This window comes from Alosa alosa, chromosome 2 (assembly GCF_017589495.1).
Source record: "Alosa alosa isolate M-15738 ecotype Scorff River chromosome 2, AALO_Geno_1.1, whole genome shotgun sequence".
NCBI classification, from domain to species: domain Eukaryota; kingdom Metazoa; phylum Chordata; class Actinopteri; order Clupeiformes; family Clupeidae; genus Alosa; species Alosa alosa.
This window is the reverse complement of record NC_063190.1, coordinates 18,870,521-18,890,003: the sequence shown is the minus strand read 5'-3', so window position 1 is coordinate 18,890,003 and position 19,483 is coordinate 18,870,521. Positions and strand designations below refer to the sequence as shown.

The window sequence follows — 19,483 nt, the reverse complement described above, 5'->3', positions numbered from 1 at the left end:
TGACACAGTTACACAACAGGCTAACTGTCAAACTGTTTGCCATTTTCCACGCACAAATTTCACTGAAAAACAAAGTTCTGTCGTGAAACTATCGCGGTTTGCTGCACTTCATTGTACTGCGCTTCCAGATGGTTAATGGTGATTGTCCATTCAAATGTTAAGACTTCTTAGCGACACCTTGTGGCACATGGTCCATTATGTATGTATATGATTATGTGGCTAATACACTGCCGGTCAAAAGTTTGGGGTCACTTAGAAATTTCCATTCCACTCCATTATAGACAGAATACCAGCTGAGATCAGTTGCATTGTTTTTTTAGGGCAGCAGTTTTCAGATTACATTATGTGCTTATATAATTGCAAAAGGGTTCTCCTTCAATGTTTTCTCAGTTAACCTTGATACTAATTAACCTTCACTAATCTGATAAAATTATATCAGATTAGTAAACAGAATGTGCCTTTGGAACATTGGATTAATGGTTGCTGATAATGGACAATGTAGATATTGCATTAAAGATCAGCCATTTCTTTCTACAACAGTTGAGAACCCTTTTGCAATTATGTAAGAACATAATCACATCTCCCTGAAGGACATTTACACCACCCACCTCACCCGCAAGGCGACCAAAATTGTGAGTGATGCAAGTCACCCCGCTCACAATCTGTTTGATCTACTGCCCTCTGGGAAGAGGTACAGAAGCCTGCACTCCCGCACTACCAGACTCACCAACAGCTTCATTCACCAAGCTGTAAGGATGCTGAACTCTCCCTCCTCTCCCCCCTCCACCCTCAGCTACATAACATCCTGGACATTGGACCCACAATGGCCGCCTGCACTACTCCACTTGCACACTTGTACACTTTACAACTTGTTGTTGTTGTCCTGAAAACACAACACTTCTGCTGCTCTTACATAACTTGCACCACTATGCCACTTTCTTTCTTACTTAGGTCAAACAGAACTACCCAAGCCTTTTATTGGCCTGACTTTGCACTAGTATTTTATTGACTGTCTATGCACAATTTCAACCAAATTTTGCTGCTCTTAGTTTTTCATTATTACATGTGCCCTCTTATTTACTTATTTACTTACTTTTTTGTTTACTTGAATGTTATGTTTGTCTGTGGACTTAAATTGGTAAAATATGTCTTGTCTTCACCGTGGGATAGTGAGAAACGTAATTTCGATCTCTTTGTATGTCTGGAACATGTGAAGAAATTGACAATAAAGCTGACTTTGACTTTGAACATAATAAAATCTGAAAACTGCTGCCCTGACATGGATTGATTCTTAACTATTATTCTTCAAAGCAAAAATAAGAAATACACCACACACTGTATTTATCCATACAAACAACCTATGGCTCATTTTATAGTGCAATGGATAATTCGTAGACAGAAACATTACAGTCTTAAGGCATCCAGGGGCATTCATCACAAAATAATGACAAAAAACGTTAACACTTAATTTAAAGCGCACACATCATAATTCTCGATTGAAGACTATAAAAAAAATATGTATATATTCTTGCTAAATTATCTCACACATGATTTTTTTAATATAATTTTAAATATAGACAACTTCTGTTCAATATCTCATTTTACAGCTTACACATTTTTGTATACACAGTAGAAAAAAAGCATCCCTACATTCTTACTAGGTTCACTTACAAATGTGAATTACAGCTCATGAAAATACACAAACTTATGGTCGGTCTGAAACTACTACTGATGAGGAAGATCCATCAACACCAAAGAGAAAGATGAAGCCACAGCATGAGGAAGACCGAGAGGGAGGTCAGGAGACGCCAGTTCTCCCTCAAAGCTGGAGCATCTGTGGGAGAATATTTTACACAAAAAATAAAGTCTTATTTTTTATATGTATATTTGTATCTCTTTTATCTCAGATAAAATATTTATTTCAATTTCTTAAGTCATGTCAGTCATCTGACTGAATAGAAACTACTCAGATCCAATTATTCTCAACTTCAACTTTCAACTTTATTGTCATGTGTACTAAAGATAATTTCAGTACAATGATATTCTTATTCTGCAAGTCCTCCAGCAACATAAGACATAATCAAATAAAAAGTAAAAAAGACTATTAAAGAAGGATTCAGCAGTAATGAAATGCAAAAAAACCCCATCTTAATGGGTTTCTTACCGTTTGTATTCCCTCCTAAGAAAAGCAGGAACACATAAAGGACACAAGGTTAACTCTGAACTCATCTGATTGTTCTTAAAGATTAACACAGCTATCAGCAAGTTTTGCAACCCTAAACAGCTCCTGTAAATTGTAAACTGGGGTCAGTGTCACTATTTCCTCTCTGCCTTACAAATGAAGCTTTAATGACCATAAGAAAGACTATGCTAATCACATCAAGTGAGGGGGTGGGCGTGAGAGAGTTAGGGTTGGGTATCGTTTGGGTTTTATCCGATACCGGTGCTAAATCAATACTTTTAAAATGGTGTCTGAACCAGTACTGTGTTTTTACAATAATATGCCCAAACCAATGGTCGTAAGCATTAATTGCTTTTTTGATTGATAAGACAAATTTGAACATGAAATTGAACTATATATTTAGTTTATTATCAATATCTGTAGTTCCATTGCTTCTAGGCATAATTCTAATTGCAGATGGCTTGCCATAACTTTAAATGTTAAAACGGCTTGTCTTGGAACTGCCAGGTCATGGAGAAAGGCAATTGCAAGTAGCCTAATCTTTGGAGTTAGCTTTCAAGTTTATCCAATGTGTTCTCAAATGCTTGAATACATTTTATGCCTTCCCCCTCAAACTACAATATTTTTTTAACATGTTACATATGCCAGTGTTTAAGTATTTTGATTCCCGGCGCTAGTAGGTATTTTAACAGCAACTCATTTCTCTTATTGTGAATGTGGACAGCAGAGTGTGGCTGTGGAATGCTACCTGCGCTTTTTCTTATTGTGAATGTGGTTTCCATGCCAGCGTGGATATGGTCTGCTACATGGCAGTGCAGGAGCCAAGTGCCAGGGTTCCCCGCTACCATCTCCACGGCCTGGAAGGTCCCCGGGAACAGGTCATACACATCAGCGCGATGGGACTGCGCCATCTGTTAACAACAGCATCAGGGACAGAGAGAGAGAGAGAGGGTCATTATGCAAATGCCTAATCCATGAGGTCTGGTCATCCATTCCATTGTGTGGGCAGGAATCAACCACTTTAGTCAATTTTGTAAGTGTTTACTGAACAATTACAAATGTAATGTTTCTCTTAAAAATGTTTAAGTGGCTGTTGGGTTCAGCACAGAAGTGACCTTTCAAGAATTTAAAGGGACAGTTCACCAAAAATAACTAAAATAATGTCAAGAGTATAACCCAGCATAACGCATAAAGGCTGAGAAGCAGCAGAGAGCATAACTCCTCTTCCACCTTGCACCTTTTTGGGTTGACTACTAACGTAAGGTTGAGTTTAAATTCAAAAGCATAGAGTGCAGTTTTTTAAACAAGCAATCCCTTCAAAGAGAGGGTCTTTTTAGAAATGTCATTTGTAGGCCTGTAGATGCGGTGGTAGCGAAAAGTTGTGGGCTTCCATCGTTCTGCCCTTGAGCAAGGCACTTAAACCCCAAGTTGCTCTGGGGAGAATGGCCCTTGTAATAAAATTGTCATATGTAAGTCTTTGGATAAAACCGTGTGCTAAATGAATTCATGTAAATTATTAAAGGAACCTTGTAAGTGAAGGTCTCTGCATGGAAGTGGACGGTGTGGATGTCCACCTCGTTGCCCATCCCCATGAGATACCACTGCACCCTCTCCCCCTTCACCATGGAAATGCCACGCAGGTTACCGTACAGTTTACCATTGATCCCTGCCATTAAACAGAACAGGAACAAAATGAGAGAGATAGAGATGATTTTGATTAAAATGATGGTGAAGAGCAGTATGCTTATGATTATTTTCCCCAAAGTGATAGTACCAGCAGTGGTAGTGGTGGCACTAGAATATTGATTGGCTATCTCAGTGGGCAGGGTGGTACCTTTCTCACACACACACACACACACACACACACACACACACAAACTGACATCATGGGTTCATCATGGTTGCAAATCAACAGCCAAGACAGATCCACGATGGTCCAGTGATGCTATCAACAAATGGGCAATCCCCTTCTGGTAAGCACATGGTCATAACTCAGAAAGACACACACACACACACACTATAAGTCCATCTTCATTAATGAGGCGCTAACTGTCCTGCTAACCATGCATCATGTTGCTCTCCTCAAAGACATCGTCAGCAGGGACCTCAGTCTTGCCCAGATACGTCTGAATGTTTTCCTCCAGGTACCAGGACTGATTCTCATCAAACACCAGGAAGAGGAGGGCGAACTCGCGCGCAACATCCCTCTTGCGACGGCCAGGGGTCAGCACTCCCCTCCTGCAGATCACCAGAGGCCCAATCAACCCACTCACTGTGTCCTGCCGCAGAGGAGAGGGGGTGAAAGGATGGATGAAAAAAAGAAAGAATGGATGAAAGAATGGATGGATGGATGAAAGAAAGAAAAAAAGAATGGGTGGATAAAAGAAAGACAGAAAGAAAGGATGGATGGATGAAAGAAAGAATGGATGAGTGAATGAATAAGTGAGTGAGTGAGAGAGAGAGCCAGCCAGTGAGGAAGCGATGATGGATTAAATGAATGAATGAATGAATGAATGAATGATTGAATGAATGAATGGAATGATCATGCAATGACTTCATAAATAACAGCTGCAAAAAGGGCTGTTTCATTTTCTGACAGGCAAAAGGCCCCTCATGCTACGCACCATGGATAACAACAATTCTTGTTTTTAGCAAGGCTTTGAACCGGTTCACGGAACAAAAACAAAAACCAGAAACTTTTGCTAGGAACAGAAACGAAACCAGATACGTTCAAAAATGTTATATTCTGGAATAGAATCGTTTATCTAAAATAATGTTAACCGGTTAATACCGTTATTTTTTTCGTTCTTTGGCAAGATTTCTGTACAATATGACTGGGTGAGGTTGACTTCTGGTCGTTCACTCATCGAGAGAAATGTAATAGAGAAGCTTGCCGCCACCTGTACAGGCAGAATCTTTTGTCATTTCCCTCTGGGCCCTGACAAGGTTTTGGGCATTTGTTTATAAGTTTAATATTCACAATGACAGCTATGAACACACCATTGTGGTTTTGTATTGTCTGATGACATAAGAGACCAAAATGCACTGATTGGGGCCTGACCAGGTTTGGCCAATTGATGTTCACAATGGCAGCTATGTAGGCCTACAGTAGCCTACCATATTTCAGTTATTTCAGTTATTTACACAGATTTAGCTATGCGAGTTGCATAGGCTTTTGGATGGATGTAAGAACTACAGTGATGCTTCTGTAATGCTTTGTGGTTTTGTATTGTTTGATTACATAAGAGAAACAAGTGCACTGATTGAGCACTGACCAGGTTTAGTCAATTGAAGTTCTCAATGACAGCTATGTAGCCTGCCCTTTTTGTCATTTGTACCAATTGAGCTATGTAAGAGAAGTATAATGGATATGTATTCAGTTGTTTGCCAATAAACAACATGGCAGACATTTTCCTTAATTCATGTCTATTACTAAAAGAAATGTAGGCATGTCAGAATTATAGTTATGCCGCTTACATAATGTAGCCTACAGTGCTTTTTTAATGTTTGATGACAGGATAGAGAAATATGTAGACTAACAATGTAATTTTAAAGTCCTAATGATCAGCCTTCTTATTTGTATGTCCCGCAGCTGACATGGAGCGTTATTAACCGTTTTTTTGTTCTAACCAGTTCAGGAACGTCAATTTTTGGGTTGAACCGAAAACCGGAAACGTTAAAATACTGTTTCTGTTCGGAACGGGAAAAAAATTCTGGTTCAAAGCCCTTGTTTTTAGTCAAATAAATACAAAGTCCAAGTTGTTTTCATTATCTGTACTTTTTTACAGTCAGAAAAGAGAATGTTTAAAGATTAATATGTTTTACTTTACCTTCACAAAGTCAACACTTGAATAGTACGCATACGAGATGCAGTTGGGATCAGACTTTCCTGGTCCAGACCTTTTCAGAACATTCCATTGGATATTTCTCCTCTCACCTTGGAAATCAGTCAGATGCATTCAGTTATGCTCAGAAATGAAGAACAGGTATCAGCCACTTACTTCTTTGTAATTCACCTACCTGGCTGGACAGGTGTTTGTTGTACAGTGCCCACCCCATGGGCATATATGTTGTAAGGTCGGCTAGCCAGGTTCTTAAAAGTGATCAAGATCTGTTCTCCTACTTCCGCTCTGATTATAGGACCTGCACACACGCACACACAATCCATTTCACTATCTATTAACCAAGGTTTATACATTGATTTTGCGATGTATTCAGCTATGAGGTTAATACACAGGGCTGGGTGGGCTATACATGGGAATACATTACTTTTCTTAATTTTTCTTAAAGATTAAAGCACGATCTGATTCTGATTAATTGAGCACTGCAATACACAGGTGCAGTTAATACATGGTTTTGTTTTATATTTAATACAAGGGAAATGACTGTAGAAGCATCAGCCAAATGAATGAGTATATATGAGTGAGTATATAGTATATAACTATAATGAGTATAAGTATATATTGGACAGGTGAGGCCAGTCACCTAAGATCCCCAGGTGTTCCTCCTCAGGTAGCCGCGGCTTGACTCTTGTGAAGGTGGCATCAGCGTACTCCCTGTACACCACCTTCTTGTACCTGGAGCCGATCTGGTTCTCTCCTCTTCCCAAAAAGACATTTGCAGGGCTGTAGATTAAATACAAGCAAATACATAAACTAAACAAGGGCTAGAAACCCTACAATAGCAACAAAGACAAACAGCATTATAAGGTATTACAATATGTGACACTGACATTGCCATCTCTTGCTTTTACTTCCCCCTCTATCTATCTGTCTGTCTGTCTGTCTGTCTGTCTGTCTATAAATGCACCAATCTATATACATCTCTATCTATGCTTGTACTGTAACTGTCACTCTTTTTACCTGTTCAGTTCCTACCTACTTGTGAACTACAGTGTACCCCCTGTTCAGTTCCTACCAGTGGACTGCAGTGTTCAGCCTTTACAGGTCCTACCTGTTGATTGCGGTGTCCTACCTGTTTAGTTCCTACCTGTTGATTGTGGTGTCCTACCTGTTTAGTTCCTACTGTTGATTGCGGTGTCCTACCAGTTCAGTTCCAAACTGAGGACGACAGTTTCCCACCTATTCAGTTCCTACCTGTTGATTGTGGTGTCCTACCAGTTCAGTTCCAAACTGAGGACGACAGTTTCCCACCTGTTCAGTTCCTACCTGTCGGCCGGATTGGTGGTGTTGTGCAGCTGCAGCTCCCAGGTGCGGTCGGGGGCGTAATCCCACTCCACTTCCTCCGCGCTGATGAAATACTGGACCACATGGCGGAGCGTGGTGGGGACTGTCAGAGCGCCGCTCACCTGGCTGTCGCACCAGCGCACCTGGTACTGCTGCCTCATGCCTCCCACGTAGTGGTCAGTCACCCTGCAGCTCAACTCAAACACACCTGCAGGGCAACGCACAGAGATATAGAGTGTGACGACCCTCTGTTCCCGCTGCTGTCTATGTAGAGGCCCGTGCATTGACTGTGGGGAGACTGCAGGGTTGAGACTGCAGGACTGATTGTACCTGGAGTGGGCGTGGGCTATAAAAGCCTGAAGATCAGCCTCACTTCGCCCTCTGACTCTCGTGGACACTGAATCTTGCACTCACACGCACAGAGACTTTCACTCACCACATCCACACACATTCAGACACTCTAACTAACATCCTCTTATTTGCACACACGCTTTTCTCTTTTCCATGCTCTCACATCCATCCTTCCAAACTTTACTCCATCATTGTCAGCAGTTACATCTTTACACCTACAACCAGAAGCCCCATCATATTCCCTAGACACACTTTTTCAATAAATGTATTGAAATTGCATTTGGTGCATCCATTTAATGTTTACTGCCCATACAAGAGTCTAGTTAATTAATCATTAAAGGAGAATTCCGGTGTGATTCCAAGATTCCAAAAATAATTCTGTGGAAATGCATGGATTCTTGTTGCTGCTACTGGAAGCAACTGAATCCATGCATTTCCACTGAATTATTTTTGGAATCTGATCCCTTATCATACCTGTTCGTTTGTACTCGTCGCGCGACCTATCGTGACTAAATTCAAGATGGCGTTGAACGGTAAAATTCCTTAAGGTACTGTCTGTATAAATCGTCTTGTAAATAAACTACCAGTGCTTTTTCAAAGTTCTCCATGTCTCGTTTTAAATGTCAAGGCCCTCGAAAGTCTACCAATGAAGTATGGAGCTACTTTGAACATCCTAAATGGTGTAAAACAGTGATTTATTTGCATGGCTAGGCCGATGCCCGAGGCACCGCAACGAAAAACTGTTGGTAGCATTGGCTAACTAGCGCCAGATTTCTGAGTGCAGGGGACAAGCCGAGGTGAGCTATGAGACATACGTTCACACTCGGTATCATGTTTCAACACACTTTAGGTCAATATCACACCGGAATTCTCTCTGCTAAAGAAATTAGCAGATATTTCAGACCGTAGCCGTTTAATAAGCGGGATAATGTATAGAACGCCGGTCATTATTGGGAAAATAAGTCCCTTCGCCCTGTTGGGACTGATTTTGTCAATGATGACCGGCGTTCTATACATTGTCCCTTACATATATTGCAGCTCACCTGTGCTATCTGGCTGCATGGACACAGTGGCGGTGGTGTGTGGAAAGACACTGAGTGTGTCCCTTGTGGTGCCCATTAGCTGGAAGGTGTTGCCCTGGAAGTGGACGCCGTGCATATCCCCCTCTGTACCCAGCCCCAGGAGGTGCCACGTCACCCGGTCCCCCTGACACAAGTCCAGGCCAGGAAGGTTCCCGTACATGAAGCCGTTCACCCCTCAATTAGAAAATAAAAAACACAACACCAGTGACTTATCCACTAAATAATAAGTACCAGTACATGCAAATGGTAATGTAAAAACCCAGTAAAGAATCATAAATAAGCCATTCATTATTCAGTGAGAAAGCATGTATAACTCACCAACTTAAAGTCATACATACACACATACATACCAGATACACACTGCACAATAGTAACCTCATAAAATCATCAACTAAAAGTAGATGCAATGTCCAGGTTTGTTAGTCTACCCTCACAGCATTTTTGAAACTGTCTTGTCTTGCAGTTTAAATACGTGGGCCAAAAAGGTTGACTTTCAGTATTGCCCAAACATGCTGCTATGAGCTGTATTTTAACATGCTGAGACAGCTACATTCTACACACAGCAGGTGAGGGATCTGATGCAACAGAGGAGATGAATACTACCATGCATTTTATTGCTCTCCTGAAAGTCCTCGTTGTCTGGATCAGATTCAATCGTCCCGTAAGCTCTTATGTTGTCCTCCAGGTACCAGCTTAGGTTCTCATCCATGACAGTAAAGAGAAGGAAGAACTCTCTAGTTGCCCTACTCTAGAAGGTATGAAAACAGTGGATTATTGCATTATAAATATTTCATTTGGCACTTATGTAATGTAAGCAAAACTGCTTTCTTAGAAAATAAGGAGGCCTTAAGACGTATTCATACTATTTATTAATACTTTAGTCTGTCCACAGAATGTTGTCATTGATCAATGTGTCTACATATGCAGTACCAGCATAATGAGAGGTGTAAAGAATCCAGCAACACTTAGTGGTTAAGTAACAATGGTTACTGGCGCTGGAATCAAAAGCACGCACATCCAACACACTGGCACTGGAATCAAAAGCATGCACATCCAACACACTGGCGGTGGAATCAAAAGCACGCACATCCAACACACTGGCACTGGAATCAAAAGCATGCACATCCAACACACTTGCGCTGGAATCAAAAGCACACACATCCAACACACTGGCGCTGGAATCAAAAGCACACACATCCAACACACTTGCGGCTGGAATCAAATGCATGCACATCCAAGACACTGGCGATGGAATCAAAAGCATGCACATCCAACACACTGGTGATGGAAAAAGCACGCACATCCAACACACTGTTGATAGAAAAAAGCATGCACATCTAACACACTGGCGTTGGAATCAAAAGAAATCAGACCGGAAGAATACTAAGAAACTGTACACTGTTATAATTATCTAATAATCACAATTAATGAATAATCTTTGAACACCTGAAGAAGGCCGCCAACCCAAAAGCTGTGTTTATTAATTAATTTTGTAGAGCATATACATATATGGTGTGTGGATTCTTTGTCCACTTTTAGATGCGATTGAGAGCTCTGTTATGGCCTAGGGGTAAGGCCACAACAAAAGAGGGAGTCGAGAGGTTGGATCTTTAACTAAAATATAGATTTATTAACCAAACTAACCAAATAACAAACAAACAGTGTGAGGTGGGTCAAAGTCAGTCATCAGTAATGCATGGATGTTGTGTGTTTGCAATGTGTCTGAGTGCAGTGTTGCATGTCCAAAACCCAAAGTAAGAATGGCCCTCCTAAGGGGAGAGGAAGCAGTCCTCTTATCAGGACTCCAGTGTACAGGTGCAGCTCATCAGCTCGTTAAGTCCTGAGCACACCTGAAAACAAGTAGTCAATACGCAGAAGGCCTAACAGGCCATCACAGCTCATACACACGTGACTGTGTGGCAATAAGATGTAAGGCTGATGCACAGGTGATACATACCTGTGCCTGCATGGCGGTGGCATCCAGGGCCCCTCTCCTGCACACCTTCAGAGGGCCCATGAGGCCAGAGTTTGTGTCGCTGACCGGATCGCTGCTGGAGAAGTACAGGTAGGAGACGCAGGGGGGGTCGTTCGGGGAGGGGCCATCTCTCGCCAGCCACTTGTAGGTGAAGCGCTCACCTGGACGTACTTGAGAGCCTGGTTTCACTGTGCCTAGAACACAGGGGAGTTACAGTTATGAATGAGAAACAGTCCAAATAGAAGCTGAATAAAACCTAGCTCACTTCTAGAGCTATGAACAAATTCAGAGATCAGAAATCAAACATGATTTTAGTTTTAAAAGGGGCTTGTATAGCCTTTTTTAAAAGACAGGAATTGTTCAATCAGAACTTTAAGCCTTAACCATGTTTGTTTACCAAGAACAACCGCCATTGATGTCTATGTGTGTTCGCAAACTCAAAAGCATGTAAATGTAAACCTCTTGGAAAATGACTGTGGACGTTTGTCTTTGCTTGCTAATTTGAACTGTGCCACATCGGATTCATGGGTGTCACCTCCCATGGACTTAATAGGGCAATAAAGATAACTGAGAGAAAGACTAAATGACTAAATGACTTAATGTGGTGTGTAAAAATGTGAAAGTGATTTGTCGAACCATCCTGGTACTGTGCTCCCTCAGAGGTCTTCTCATACTGCAGACCGTGAGGCTGGATACTGAAGTTCCTGTCTGCCCGGTTGAGGAAGGTCACCTCAAGGACGTCCCCGACCTCAGCTGCAATGACCGGTCCTGATGGGGGAAAAGAGATGAGATATTGGACCATCATTACTGAAGCGGGAGCAGCGATGTAAGAGAGAATATGAGCTACGATTGATGAGAGCTTGGATGTTCTGTTACTAACGTGCATTTCAGATAACCCAATGGTATTGCACTGCAGTGTGAATGATTGATTTTGTTCAGCGTCAGTTGACATTTTATTAAAAAAATGAACATGGTAATACCATGTGTCTAGCCCATTAGAAAACAAATGTAGTGGTACGGAGACAGGAAGATGGGGAGGAGGAAGGAGTACCGAGAATTCCGAGGTGTTCTTCACCATCTGTCCGCTTCCTCTTTACGGAGAACGTGTCATCAGTGTACGCCACATACACAGCCTTGCGATACACTCCGCCGAGCCGACCCTCACCTTTCCCAAAGAAAACCTCAGACTGCCTTTCAGAGACAGACATGAACAAGCAAAGACTGCACATGAGAAAATAATCCATATCTGACTTCTCATTTATTTCATTAAATTGAAATAACTAATTAAAATGTTACCAATACATAGATTAACTAAACACATTCAGCGACCCCAGATTAAGATATACAGATAGATAGATAGATAGATAGATAGATAGATAGATAGATAGATAGATAGATAGATAGATAGATAGTTACTAGATTTGAGGATTTACCTCCCACTCTCTGTGAGTAAAATGTTTTGAGGAATGTCCATTCCTGAGGGGGCATAGTTCCACGTGACCTTCTCAGCAGCGATAAAATACCGCCTCACTTGACCCACCACAGGACTTTCAGAGTTAGCCTTGTTCCCACATGAGCTGACCTGGAAGAGGGCCTGCATTCCAGCTGCAGGAACAACACACAAACACCAGGGGGAGATATTGTGCCATTACAACACAGACACTGTAGCGTTAAACCAGAAAATGACTGTAAAACAGAATCTCAATGTTCTCAGTGATTCATCCAGGCCCAGGCCCACGCACTTCTGCAAAAACGTTCATGACTTACTTAAAACATGAGACAATGCTTTCTAAGGGACATTTCTGAGAAAGTTCAGTTCATATTCTGTCAAATGTTGATCATAAGGCTTTATTAATTATTAACTACACTGTCTTTTTGTTCAGCATAAACCTAAAGAAGAGGCAGTTGGAACTATAAAGGGGTTGGTTAATTTTTTGCCAGAGTAATTCTTTAAGCTGTCATAGGCAAATATATTAATCTTATTGATTAACAGATCATGAACTAGCCATTAATATTTAAAAGCAAACATATAGTATTTCACCAACTCCCACCAACATATATTGTTCTTATGTATTATGCATTATGTAATTTTTGTTACTTTTCAGGTTCTGCATTTTGAAATGTGTTGAAAGTGACTATGGATGGATAAAAGCCAAATACCTTAACCATAACCTTGACCTTAACATCCCCACCTGAAGGACCCAGGCCTCTTACCCTGCAGATGGTCGTTGACCTGGCAGTTAAGGAGCCAGGTACCTGTGGTGGTGGGCACCATTTCTGCCGTGATGAAGGAGGCTGGGAACAGGCTGAGGACATCGGTCCGATGCCCGCGCTCCACCACCGTGTGCCCATGGAAGTAGACGGAGTGCATGTCCACCTCGTTGCCCATGCCAAACAGGTGCCAGGACACTGTGCTGTTCAAGCAGAGGTCGATGCCAGGCAGGTTGCCATACAAGTACCCATTTATGCCTGCCACCAATATTCAGGACAGAAAACAGCATTATAATCAGACATGTTATGAACACATTAGAGATCCATTTACTAATCTAGCAGTTCAAATAATAAATTGAATCCAAAGACTGTACATTGACATACATACATAGCTAAGATGCTTCACTTCCAGGGCCACCCACCATGCATTAAATTGGACTCTTGGAAATCCACGTCCTCCGGGTTCACCCCAGCCGAGTCAGAGCAGAACGTCTGGATATTGTCTTCCCGGTACCAGCTGAGGTTCTCGTCGACAACGCTGAACAAGAGGACGAAGTCCTGGTCCACATCTGTTCTCCTCAGCTCTGTGCGGTTCAGTCCCTCAACCTGCTGAAGGGTACCTGGGGACCAAAGTACACGCTCAAAATGGTTGACAAGCTCATGACTGTCTCTAGTGTCCATCCTGTCAGGATGCGGTGTAGGCCCTGCTACTGTGTAGAACCATCTGATCAACATCTTGGACAATGAATGTCATCCACTCTACAGCACTATTAAAAACCAAAAGAGCTTGATCAGCTGGAGACTTCGCTCACTGCCATGCACAACTGAAAGGCTGAGGAAGTCATTTGTTCCTAGGCCCATTGAACTGTTCAATGCCTCACTAAAGGGAAGAGGAGAGATAGACTTCTCTGCTTAGTCTGTCTGCCTCTCCACCCTCTCCATGTTTTTTGAGTACTGACTGCCCACTACTGCTTACTACTGTTTTACTACTGTTTTACTAATGTACACAGCCTAATGTTTTCACTACTTTTTTACTGCTACACTGTTTTTCATGCTATATTAGCACACATGACCAATAGCTGCGGTCAGGCTTCTGATACAATACTGAATGAATGAATGGCTATAACCCTATTACCTCAACCTGTTCTTGCACTGAAATAGTTTTTTATTTTACCTTGTCTACATTATACTTTACTCTCCTAGTTGTCTATATTATTTTTGCTGGTCTCTAGACCTTACTCTTGCACTGTTGGACTAATGTTGGACTACTTTTTGCACCTTCACCATGACACCCACTTTCTTGAGCACCTTGCCAGGCACACATACTGTAACTAAGGACTGTGGTTGGACTACTGTTTGCATCTTCACCATGACACTCACTCCCTTTAGCACCTCACCAGTCCCGGCCCTGTCACTACAAGCGTCTTATGCTTGATCACCCTCAAGCACATTGGACTTTCTTAATTTAACTTATATAGTGTATTTAGTATTTAGTTTTGTTAGTTTTCTTATCTTCTAATGTCTTTATTGTACAGTTGAGTTTAGTTATATGTTTATACTTATACTTATGTTTACCCTTTCTGCTGTAAGTGCATGTTGTGTGTTATATCTGTATGCTACTGAGACCCTTGAATTTCCCCTTGAGGATCAATAAAGTATCTATCTATCTATCTATCTATCTATCTATCTACCATTCCAGCAAAAGGAAAGGACCAGGGAAACTGTTAAAAGGAAGTTTACCCTTGTCCCCTAAGTGTTTTATTATTATATACACTGCATATATTTATATTTAATTTATATAACTCTAAACCACCTTCTGTAAACCAACTGTATACTACTGTCTACACCACACTATATTTTTTGTCCTGTCTATGCACCACCTGTCTATACCTTGTATCACATTGGACTTTTCTGCTCTTTTGCACTTCTGGTTAGACATAAACTGCATTTCGTTGTCTTTGTACTTGTATTCTGCACAATGACAATAAAGCTTAATCTAATCTAATCTAATCTATTATTACCCGTCCTGCAGGTGAGGATGGTGCCAATCAGTCCCGAGTTAATGTCTCGTGGGGCGTCCACGTGAGAGTGGTACACCCAGGTCAGGCAGTTGGCATCTCCATCCATGGGGGCATAGTCGGGCGTCACCACCCAGCGATACGTGTGCCTGCCTCCTGGAGGCACAGCGTCGTCACGTTTCAGACTGCCAGATGTCTCGTCTGGGTACAGAGCTCCTGAGCAACATAAAGCGGGGCCCAAGATGTCATTAACAAAACACATCTGGCCTTTACTTAATGTCACAGTAAAGTTTAAAATAGACTAGCATGGTACATAAGACAGTCAGATCATCAGATCATCATCAAAACACATATATCTTTACTGCTAGATGTCAACAAACAGTTTGATGTTGCATAGTGAAACCATAAGGACCAAACACAGTAATTTGTGGGTTCTTTACAGTATAGTTCCTTTACAATATAGATTACGGTGGTAGAGTTGAATAGCATCCAGCCTTAAAAAATAAAATAAATTAATTCATTCATTCATTCATTCATTATATATATATATATATATATATATATATATATATATATATATATATAAATATATGTATATAATGTTTGTTTCCTATTCCTTAATGAAGCATCCACAAGCACTGTTATGGCAAAAAACTGCCCTGTGTATGATGATTAGTCAAATTGAAAAATTGACCTAAGTGTATTGGTGATTACTGGTTCTCCGCTGGGATTCAGAAGAAACAGGTAAATAGTTCCTGTGAGCATCTCTAATTGCTTGCTTCTGAATTACAGTCAATTATATGAGCTACTCAGATGCATGAGCATATGTGATTTACGATTAGACGGGAACTGAAAGACAAACAAGAGCAAAATATAGGCCTATGACTTCTCTTAAAAAATAAAAATCTCAAACAAAACAATCCATCACTGTGTGACAAATCTGTTGGAGTTACACACAATAGCTACAAAAGGGTGGATATAAAATGGTTGGATATACACATGATAGCTCAAAATGAATGAGGGGTTTGGGGGCTATAAGATTCATTATTAACAATAACAAAGGTTTATCATTTCAACATGAATCTCACTGACACCGTGTCTGACCTCCTCCTCATCACCAAAGCAAATACTTTTCACTGAGGATCCCTGTGGGGTCATCCTATCACTTACAGGGATGATCCTAAAGAGGCCCTACAAGGAAACCACTGTTCTTGGATGTCCTTTGTTTATGTTTGACAGGATGCCAGTTGTTTTCAGAACCAATGATATCAGACCGAATTCTCCCACCAAGACTACTCCAGTGTCTCGCAACAGCCAAACAAAGAGACATTCTAGAACACGGAACAGGATGAGATGGCGAAATCCTTTAAGGGGAAAAACATGACGACAGAGCATGCTGCCAGGAAGAGGCTTGACCACTGGTTGAACTTTGGAAGTATTAAAATAAAAATAAATATATATATATTTAAAAAACATACACCTGACTAGAACACTTTACTGTATAAACACAGCACTCAATGTGTTCTTGTTCTTATTGTATTCTACCTTTTAAATAGATTTAAATTGTTCTAGAATTGTTGGGAGAATTGTTTAAAAAACTTTAAACTGTTAACCATGGTGTAGGCCTAAGTCGCTTTCGTTAAAAATCCATCAGCCAAATGTAGGCCTAATGTAATGTAATGAAAGTCCTTCAAATTGCTCTCAAAAAAGGCAACAAATAAAATTGCTACATTTTCAAGTACATTTTTTCTGCAAAGATCAGTTTGTCAAGGCTAGGCCTACTGAATTTAGCATGTTTGAGACAGAGAGAGGGACAGAGAGAAGGAATGAAACTAGCCTACTGTTTTACTAATGCATTTTACCTTCTGAGTCTTTCTCATAAAATACACCATGCGGGTGTATGGAGTAGGATCGAGAGGCAAAGTTCATCAGATGTATCATGAGAACATCACCGACTTCCCCTTTTAGAACCGGACCCAAGTATCCAAGCCAGTCGGGTTTCGGGAGCCGTTGGGTGTACGATGAATCAGTGTACTCTGTGTAAATGGCTTTCTTGTACATGCGCCCAATCCGACGTGGTCCTCTCATCAGAAATACAGAGGCTTGCCTGTGACACAGTGTTTTTTTTTACAGTAGAGACTATACAGTAGGCCTATGGCTATAGAATAGGCTATACAGCTATCTGATAGCCCAGTTATGATCATGTGTATTGACTGGATCTGGATCCACATGACATTGACTACATGGATAACACGACTAAGAATAAGACAATATCAAAGGGAAATCTGACGAACAAACCTACAATGAAATAATGCACATTGGATATTTGAATTTTTTATATTATTGAAATATAACAAGTTAAACTAAACAAAGGTAGCAAAGTTTACTGTAATGGATAGTCTTATATGAATATCGATTTATAGCTAGGTCTACCTACATCATAAACGTTGCTTTATATGTAGCCTACACAGACACGGAAATAAGCATTCCATAGTTCAAGGATGCGAAAAAGAAATTCAGTCTAGCATGATATTCGTTTTGCAATAACGGCACTTCCAAGTTATTGGAAGTGATTCAGGACAGTTTGCACAATGTAGGCTAAACAGGCTATCATTCACTGTTTATAAACACTAAATGTAAACTCACATAAACACTTAAACTAATCTTGCGTGTTCTTCCTGACTAGGAACTGCTAATTGGGATGTCATTATCCATCACCATTGAATGCAGCTCTTCAGCCAAACGGAGGTGCATTTACTAAATTGCTCCAATGGATCAGGCTATATATTAGTCTACTTAATGCCGAACAGAAGTAGATTATACATTTTTGCCAAATACCTCTTGCCTAAATCTGCTGTAGGCCTAAGACAATAACTAAGTTACAAAAACACTCACTCGTCCGCTGACACAGGCTTGCCGTTGATGCGGTTTTTGCCGCTGGGCGCATAATCCCAGGTCTCTTCATGTATCCCTATGTAGAATGTTCTCTCAATACAGTCTGTTTTGGGTAACATCGCAAAAACCGCGAGAAATACAAGCGTTGTTCCTCCGAAATGCTGCATATTCTCCCTGTAAAATTCTACTTCTCACTGTTATAAGATGAGCAGGATCTCGTTATAAGAGATCTGCGATAATTTCAGTAGCCTTCAATCAAATGTTATATGGCACAGCCTAACTGCGACTGACACGCCTTTGCGACGTAGCCTATAAGGTCGGAGTTCAGAACTCAGTTGGCCTAGGTTTTCGTCAGTTTGCCATTGTTGGCTCCGGGGTGTTGTTTGTGAGAATAGCCAAATTGTGGCTACTCTACATTTTACCTTTAGCCTGCGGCTAAAACTTTTTCAGCTCCCGCTGCGACTCGAATGACCTCGTCCGACAGACCGCGCGCTCTTAAGGGGGCCGCTCGCCGCATGTACACGCATGGGGACTGGGCGCATGTGCATAAACATACTTCAGGCGCTGATAAAGTCTCCAAAACGGTTTGCTGAATGTCTTTGAAAGGATTAGGGCGTGTAAAAGAAAATCTCACATCTAGGCCTTTACATTCTTCCTATGGGAGAATCAGCTGTAGTATAATCTCTACATTACTTGCATGATGAATGAATAATTGATGAACTATGACCCTCTCCATACAGGTTTACCATAAATATAGGCTTGATGTTGGTAATCCAGCATTTTACCAGTGATGATGCAGAACCACACATAGGCGATGGCCCTTAACTCTATAAAATACACAGAGCCTCAGGGGATAGATGTGTTACTGAGCTTGAGCTATGACTGAAGATAAATAAATAATATATTTGGATTTTCTGACTATTTTGTATGTGGTGTCCATCAAATTGTGCCAATTCTGAGCAGTTGTGCTTAAAATCCCCCAAAATTTGATTATTTTGCCTGCCCTGTTAAAGGCCAAAAGGTTGGAATTATTCGTCTGAATTATTTTCCCTCACTCACCTGACTTTGCATTAGAAAAATATGTTTTAAACATAGAAATAGCAGACTATGGATAAGCAACCTGGAACTTTCTACTGGGCAAGTCGAAACATGTGTCATGTAATGTTTTCATCCATGTGTTCCCATTCCATTTTTGAGTCTCAAAGGTCTTAACCCTCTAGAGTGAAAGGGCAAAACAAGGTATCAATGACTCTGATACGTTTGTCAATTTAAGCGACTTTAAACAATGGGTACAGAGCTATATTTCTTATATTTAACACAGGTTGCAGTAGTAAGCTTATTATGACCGCTGTGCTAGCTAACCGATGAACATATAGATTTGATCAGTTTTCTTTCCTCCGGATTCCCCCAGTAATTTTATGTCAATGATTCTCGGGACAGTGAAAGACCGGGGTACACAAAACTTGGTGGGCATGTAGCTCCACAAGGATGACACTGAACCATTGATTTTCGTTTTGATCCATCGCCCACGCGCTGGACCCCCCAAAAAGAGGGTAGGGCGGACACAGTTTTCTGTGAATATC

General features: G+C 41.0%; 1 protein-coding gene across 1 annotated transcript; it reads right to left on the bottom strand.

Moving 5' to 3' along the window:
• Nucleotides 1-1,340: 1,340 nt before the first annotated feature.
• On the bottom strand, nucleotides 1,341-18,377 carry LOC125288495 (ferroxidase HEPHL1-like). Its single transcript, XM_048234907.1, has 20 exons — nucleotides 17,901-18,377; nucleotides 16,868-17,112; nucleotides 15,009-15,221; nucleotides 13,410-13,607; nucleotides 12,991-13,245; nucleotides 12,210-12,381; nucleotides 11,828-11,967; nucleotides 11,413-11,544; nucleotides 10,759-10,970; nucleotides 9,405-9,549; nucleotides 8,763-8,975; nucleotides 7,351-7,576; nucleotides 6,668-6,807; nucleotides 6,203-6,325; nucleotides 6,013-6,119; nucleotides 4,245-4,461; nucleotides 3,709-3,848; nucleotides 2,931-3,093; nucleotides 2,165-2,179; nucleotides 1,341-1,834 (listed from the first exon to the last, which is right to left on the bottom strand). The coding sequence occupies exons 1-20, from the start codon at nucleotides 18,065-18,067 to the stop codon at nucleotides 1,746-1,748; spliced, it is 3,312 nt and encodes a 1,103-aa protein (XP_048090864.1). The 5' UTR covers nucleotides 18,068-18,377; the 3' UTR covers nucleotides 1,341-1,745.
• Between the last annotated feature and the right edge of the window lie 1,106 nt (nucleotides 18,378-19,483).